This window comes from Tenrec ecaudatus, chromosome 13 (genome assembly GCF_050624435.1).
Source record: "Tenrec ecaudatus isolate mTenEca1 chromosome 13, mTenEca1.hap1, whole genome shotgun sequence".
Taxonomy (NCBI): Eukaryota; Metazoa; Chordata; class Mammalia; order Afrosoricida; family Tenrecidae; genus Tenrec; species Tenrec ecaudatus.
This window is the reverse complement of record NC_134542.1, coordinates 4,318,835-4,325,740: the sequence shown is the minus strand read 5'-3', so window position 1 is coordinate 4,325,740 and position 6,906 is coordinate 4,318,835. Positions and strand designations below refer to the sequence as shown.

The following is a 6,906-nucleotide window of genomic DNA, read 5'->3' as shown; positions in this document are numbered from 1 at the left end:
GGTACCAGGCCTGCTTCCTCTCCCATCGCCCCTGACCACTTGCCCAGCCCCCCTGGGGCCTGCTTAGGCTGGGCAAGGGTCCAGGTTAGCTCTCTAAAGTGGAACCAGGTTACCCAACATAACCCAACGGCAGCTCGTGCCCTCCTCCAATTGACAGCCTAACCCGAGGTGACTTGGACAGGGGACCAATTGCCCAGGGCTTGTCCCAGACCATCTGACTCTGGACACATGGATGAGGCCCAGGGAGGGGCCCTTCTTGGTTTTTTTCTTGCTTTTTACTCTTTCTCCTCCTTTTTATTATTCACAAGACTGAGACTGTTTCAATGTCATAACTTAAAAAGAACATAAGCTACATTGAAATAAATTAAACACGGACCCAGACGTGCTCAGCCGCTGCAGATACGGCTCAGGTAGGAGTGGGCCCCCGGGGAAAGGAAGCCAGGCTGAACAGAACCGAAGGTGGGATGGCCCACAGGGCCTGCTTCACAGTGAACTCAAAAAGCCGAAAGCAGAAACAAAAAGCAGGTCAACCCCTAGTGTTTGTTCTTGAGGTTCCCCTGTTACCTTGGGCAAAAATGGGGACCGGTGGCAGCTACGGACAGCAGGTGACAGCGGTGGGAGTGTTTTCTCCTGGCCGGTAAGCCGAGGCTGTGCCTTTCAAAATACTGCGGTCTATATAGATATCTATGTACAAAGTAAGAGAGCATAATAAATATTTAGTTTGTCTTTCTGCTGTGGCGGGTCGCCTTGGAGAGCAGTCTCTGAAGCCTGGGTAGAGGAGAGGTTCTCCATTGACTTGGGACATCCGAAGTTAGGGGTGGCTTGGATTTTCACTCAGACCTTGTAAAAGCCGCTGAGGTTGCTTGCTCCAGCTTCGGTTGCAGACCAGGCGGTCCTAGCGTCTCAGGGCCGAGCCTGCTCCAGCTGCTGATGCTGACTGCGGATGGCAAACCTGCTGACGTGGACCGGGATGGGGACAACGATCTTGGGGTTTCGGGAGGGCTCCCCGGTCTTGGAGTTGGCATTGCCCGCCTTCACCCGTTTCCACTTGGCTCGACGGTTCTGGAACCAGATTTTCACCTGCACCTCGCTGAGCTTGAGCGCGTGGGCGATCTGCGAGCGCTCCGTCAGCGACAGGTACTTCTTGCAGTGGAATTCTTTCTCCAGTTCCAGCAGCTGCTCGCTGGTGAAGGCAGTCCGCCGCCGCCGGTTCTTGCCGGTGGATGTGGTGCTGCCCGCGGCGGCGCCGCCGCTCGCCTGGGGTTCATCCAGCGCGTGGCCCGCGTCCTCCTCCTTGTGCGCCGCCTGGCCCGGCAGATTGTCATCGGAGCTGTAGTCCAGGTCGCTCTCGAGCGAGAAGCTCTCCTCCTTGCCCTTGGGGTCGTCTTCCACCTTAGACTCGTCTTTCCCTTGCCCTCTGACAGCCCCGACTGAAAGCGAAAACCAAACGGCGTTTAATTACACTCCGCACCCGGCCGGCCTGTCCTTCCCGCAGCCACTCGCTGGACATCCACCCTACCCCAACACCCCCCTCCCCCCCGCTCGGATCCGTTGGTTTTTCTAACACATTGTGATTTCCTGGCCTTTGAGGGGTGCGGTGGGGAGCGTGAGAAAGCTCAAAGGAGAGGAGGGGACTGGATGGGCGACAACCCTATGTCCAGAATCATCACTCACGGGGCTGCCAGGCCTCTCTCGCCGTCCCTGCCTCGCCGGTAGCTGGATGAAAAGGAAGCCGGCGACTCAGAAGGCGCCCCCTTTGTCGCCGGCTGGGGGCTGGGTGAGGACTGTGTGTGTGTGTGTGTGTATCCACTTTGTGTCCCCGGGAGTGACAATTAGAGAGTGAATTCCATCACTGCCCCGTGGTGTGTGTGTATAAGCCGAAGGGTGCAAATCCTAGATTTTTCTTTTCTTTTTCAGAGACACATAATGTTGGTCAAAGGGAAGTTTTATAGCCCCGGAAGAAGTTCGCAGCCCACATCAGACATCAGGCGCGCACACACCCCACCCCACCCCAGGTACCCAATTCTGTGCTCAGCCACCAGTAGCTCCCCCCACCCCCACCCTCCTGCTCCTTCCCAGAAGGCTCCAATCCGCAGCCCAACCTGTCCCCCTGCGGACTGCCTCCTAGCCGGGACCCCAGGTCACAGCGGGGACGGGGGGCGGGCCAGGGCCAAACGCGTGGCCAGACGGCTAACCGCTCTCGCGGCAGCTGGCTGGGGCGCTAAGCGCCCCCCAGGGAGCCCGCTGGTGGCGTGGGCTCCCCGCCCTGGGAGGCCCCGAGGCGCGCCTCCTGGGCGGGGGGAGCAGGGCGGGGGTCGGCGGGGGCGCGGCCTCGCCCCTCGCGCCCCCCCGCCCCGCCGCGCGCGCCGCCGCGGACTCACCAAGCGACGCCTGCACCGCCTCCGCCGCCGAGAAGGCGAGCAGCGAGCCCTCCTTGGCCAGGAAGCCCTTGCCGTCGTCCGTGTCGGCTTGCAGCGCTTCCGCCTTGTCGAAGTTGCCGGCGCCGGGCAGCGGCTGCGGCGCGAACTTGCGGCCGGCCGCCGCCTCCTGGTGCTGGGGCGCCGAGGAGAAGCCTCCGGGCAGCGTGGCCATGAGCGTGGAGGTGAGCGCCATGCCCTGCGCCAGGCTGGAGCAGAAGCCGGTGGGCAGGCTGGGGATCTGATGGTGCGGGTGCGCGGGCGGCAGCGCCGGCTGCAGCGCGGCCTGGGGCAGCGCGGGCGGCGGCGGCGGCGGCGGGGGCAGCACCACCGGCCGGTAGGGCATGAACATGGGGTAGCCGGTGTAGACGAAGTGGCCGGGGCTGGGCTGCGGCGGGCTGCCGATCAGCGAGTCGATGCTGAAGGCGGTGCTGCTCCCCAGCGGGCGCTGCATCATCCTTAGCGACGGCGGGAGCGCTGCGCTCATAGACGCGCTCGGGGGAGGCCGGCGAGCGGCGACAAGTGACCGCAACGCGCCGCCGGGAGCCCCGCGGGAGCCGGGGGAGCAGGCGCCGCCGGCCGTCAGTCCCGGGCGCACCGCATGCCCGGGGGTTCGGCTGGCGGCGCGGGAAGGCCGTGCGCCCGCGAGGAGACCGCCCGGGCCGGCGCAGTGCGGCTGGGCCCTGGCCCCGGCTCGCCGCCGTCCGTGCGTGCGGGCGTCCGTCGGCCGCTCGGTGCGGGCGCCCGTGCCTCCGCGGGCCGCTGGCAGCGCGGAGCAGGCGCTCTGGTCTCGGAGGGCGCCGCCAGCACCTTTAAATCGCGCTCCTCTTTCTCATTCACATTTCGCCAGCTGCCCGGCCGGGCTCAGCTCACGTGGGTCTGGGCGCCACCGCTCATTGGCCGCGCCGCGCGAGGGCGGGGCGAACCCGGCTCCGCCCTCCGCTCTACTGGCCGCTGGCGGGTGGGAGCGCGGGCGGTCGAGAGCGCTGGCTGGGAGCCGACGCTTCCCCAGAGCCGGCGGCGCTAACTTGAGAGCTCCTGGTTTCATCCCGGCTCCCGCCGCGACCGTCCCTGGGCCTCCCTGAGTTAGCGCGCCGAGACGGGGCCCCTCTTTCTTTCCCTTTCCACCTGCCAAGGACCCGCTGCCCGCCATCATCCGGGCTGCGCCGGAGGACGGGGGTGTCGGGCAAGACTCAAGAGTTGGGGCGCAGTGCTCCTTCCTCGTGGTGCTCCCCGGGGCGCCTGGTACCGCTGAAATCCTGCGCTCTGCGCCCCCGCGCTGTGGCTGCCGGCTCCGGGAGGCTACCGGCTCCCTATCCCGAGCCCTGCCTCCGGGCAGCGAGCCCTCCTCGCGTTTTCCACGCCATCCTTCATCGTCGCACTTACTGACATACTTCACCAGCGCTCACGAAAATAACAGCCACGATAATTATGACAATAAAGCGAGCCCTTTACCGGCTCCATCCTCGGGGAGGTGGCGTGGGTGGGGGGCGGCCGGGGGTGTGCCTTCAGGTTGCAGACCGGGAGATTCTCCTGATGAAAGCTTTATGATGTTTACTCTAATCAAAGCTGCGTTTTGTAACTAGGCGCTAATTAAGCATGTTGCGAACGGAGCGAGCGCTCACCCCGCGCCAGTCTCCAGCGTGGGTCCCCTTGGCCGACTGCAGGATGGAGCCGAGCCCCTCCAGATGTTGGCCGCGACTGGACAATGGTAAAGACGCTAGACTGTGGGAGCCAGGGAATTTGAGGAGGGGGTGCGCCTAGCCTCTCCTTCCTGGAAAACATCAAACTTTCCGTTCTTACATTGCTTGGAAAAATGCAAGCGTCTGAGGCGAGGACAGACAGGGTGTCCGCGCGCCTCCAGGGCCCGGTCTCCAACTTCGCAGTCTCGGCGTCCGCCTGGAAGGGCCGACCTCCTCGGCCTGGGCGAGCTGGGGAAGAACAGCGTCACACTGGCCATTAGCACCCCGAGCACGCCGCTGTGGTCGGGAGTCTGCCCGAACTGCCCGCGCGTTACGTATCACTTACAAGCACATTTAATTGGGAGATAAAGATAAATCGATCTTTATGAATTTATCGACCCGCTTCTTTGAAGCTCTCTTGGCTCTCTCTTCCTCTTTCCCTGGTTCTAACCCCAAGCTGCCCCCACCCGCCCCCACCCCCGGGGACGTCTTAATCCCAGGAGAGCTGCTCAATTCGGGGCCCTGGAGAGGGACCCACTGCCCACTCAGGAGGGCCTGGAGGTGCAAGAGGAGGTGCGTCTTGGGCGCCCGAGGGCGCGGAGAAAACTCGCTGGCCTGTCCACCGGCGGCCGGACAGCCCGCCTCCGGCTCCCCTCCTCTTCCTCTGCTCCGGGACAAAGACGTCTCGGGCGCGTTGCACACCTCCCCCCCCCTCCCCTACTGCCGGCCACAGTAATAGATGGCCCTGGCGGCAGCGGGTGCTTTGAAAGAAATTCATTAGGGCGCCTTGCTCACTTGACGCCCCCCCTCACCAGGTGGCTTGGGAGGCGCGAGGGGACAGCAATCCCCGTGGGGTCCCACGGGGAAGCCCTGTCGGCAGGGTTGTCCCAGAGATTCTCCATTTCCCTAGCCCTCCAAAGAAGGAAGAGAAAAATCAAAGCCAAAGCCCAGGGCAGACGGCGGCTGGTTTCGTTATGGGCATAATAAATACTTCCTCTCATTACGAGATAGTTACCCAATCTGCAGGACTGTTACCTTGGTGGGTTCCCCCCCCCCTTAATACTGAGACAAACCCCCCGCTGCACTTCTTGATTTATGCGGCTACAGCTGGCTCTCTTCGCAGCTCTCCCACTGGCTGGTCTGTGTAGGCTGTTTCTCATTCCGCAGGGTTGCCACTCACTTTGCTTCTTCGCGGCAAAAAAAAAACAAAAAAAAAAAAACACCACCGCAAATGTTGTTCCAGGGGACCGCCGTCTCTGATTGCCCTCCCAGTGCCAGGACTTTGTCTGATGATTTTGGCGATCATCCTCCATTTAAAGTTCAGCACGAAGATTTAGGTCTGTTGAATTATAGCGACACTTGAAATAATGTGATGGCATATTATTTGCATCCATAAATTGCTGTGGAAGGTATTGACTGCGAGGGTTACAACGCTAATCTTCTTTTATTAGTGAGTTCAGAGAATGCTCATCAATATGAATTTTATTTACTCGTGCGCCTTTTTCTCGAATGCACGGCAGTAATATTTTTTCTCGTCTAATGCTTAACTGCTTAGAAAACGACTTGTGGCGCCATAAAGGTTTCGTGTTGCTGCGTGATTAACAAGATGCATTCGGCACCTCCACTACCTGCACAGCGCCTCGAGCCTGGGGACTGCGGTTCATAAAAGCCTTTTGGGTTCCTTCTCGGCTCCTCTCGGAGATTTATGAGCAGCGAGGACAGGTACACAGCTTCTCTGGCCTACGGATTCCCATTCGCTTAGCCAAGCTCGCTCGCGCTACCTCTGCTCCGCCGGGGCTGCGCGGGAACCGAGTACAGCATAGATAGAGCTTAGCAACTTTGTTGCGAGAACCCCATCCATCCCTCTCCACCCCAGATCAGGAAAAGGGAAGGAGACGCCCTCAGGGGCAGCTGGGCCCCCCACCATATCCAGTTCCTTCCCCTGAGCTTTTGCTCCCTTCCACTGGGATGCAGTTGGCCCATCGCTGGACTCGGGAAGAGTGCCACACTGTTGTCCCAATTCTATTAAACGCCACTTAAAACCTCCGACGTCAGTTAGAGGGACGACGGTAATTAAGTTGTTTCCCCCCACGCTCGGGGGTCCTGGGCCGCGTTAGCAGGCAGGGGTCGGGAACCCAGTGCAAAATGAAAAGCGGACACGGAAATGCATATCCAAGGTTCACTGGCGCTCCGGCTGCCGACCACAGCCCGGAGGAGGAAGCTGCACCGACCGCGTACTTCTAGGCGCGGGTGGCCGTGGACACGGGTGGCCGTGGGGCGCCCCGGGTCTCTGTTGGACTGCAAGGGAATGGGCGGGCCTCGCGCGCCCGGCGCTCGCTGCCGCCACCCAGTCCCAAGCGACGGGATGGTTTCTCTGGCGACCGGGTTGCATTTTTTATAGGGATATTTTGAGTGGCCCGATGGTTCGTTCGGTCATTGCCGCAGCTGTTGCTCCTGGCAATAGTTGTGAAATGGCTTGGGATGGGTTTTATTTATGGAAGGGCAATTGGAATTCACACCCAACTAACCCAGAACGGTCCCGCCTGAGCCCAAGACGCACTTACAAAGGGGTGCTTGTGTAAAACCCCCCATCAGACACACCAATTTGCAAGTAGCAGAAAAGCATTGAAGCTTCATCTTTTTTAACTATTTTATTCAGCTTTTTTTTTTTTTAATCTGAAAGCCCAAAATAGACTCCATGTGGTTCTAAGCGAAGGCAGCCCTGGGCTGGCTTTGAAATCGGTCCTGCAATTATGTAAAAGACCTATTCAGCAACAGGCCCGAATTAAAAGGGAGCGAACCAGCGC

The 6,906-nt window shown here is 60.7% G+C and overlaps 1 protein-coding gene across 2 annotated transcripts; it reads right to left on the bottom strand.

Moving 5' to 3' along the window:
- Window positions 1–903: 903 nt before the first annotated feature.
- GBX2 (gastrulation brain homeobox 2) lies at window positions 904–2,904 on the bottom strand. Of its 2 annotated transcripts, none has more exons than XM_075530298.1 (2): window positions 2,382–2,904; window positions 904–1,430 (listed from the first exon to the last, which is right to left on the bottom strand). In XM_075530298.1, the coding sequence occupies exons 1-2, from the start codon at window positions 2,902–2,904 to the stop codon at window positions 904–906; spliced, it is 1,050 nt and encodes a 349-aa protein (XP_075386413.1). The 2 variants fall into 2 exon arrangements, with proteins under 2 accessions (XP_075386413.1, XP_075386414.1); XM_075530299.1 differs by having other exon boundaries at window positions 1,394–1,463; window positions 2,378–2,904.
- Window positions 2,905–6,906: the final 4,002 nt, after the last annotated feature.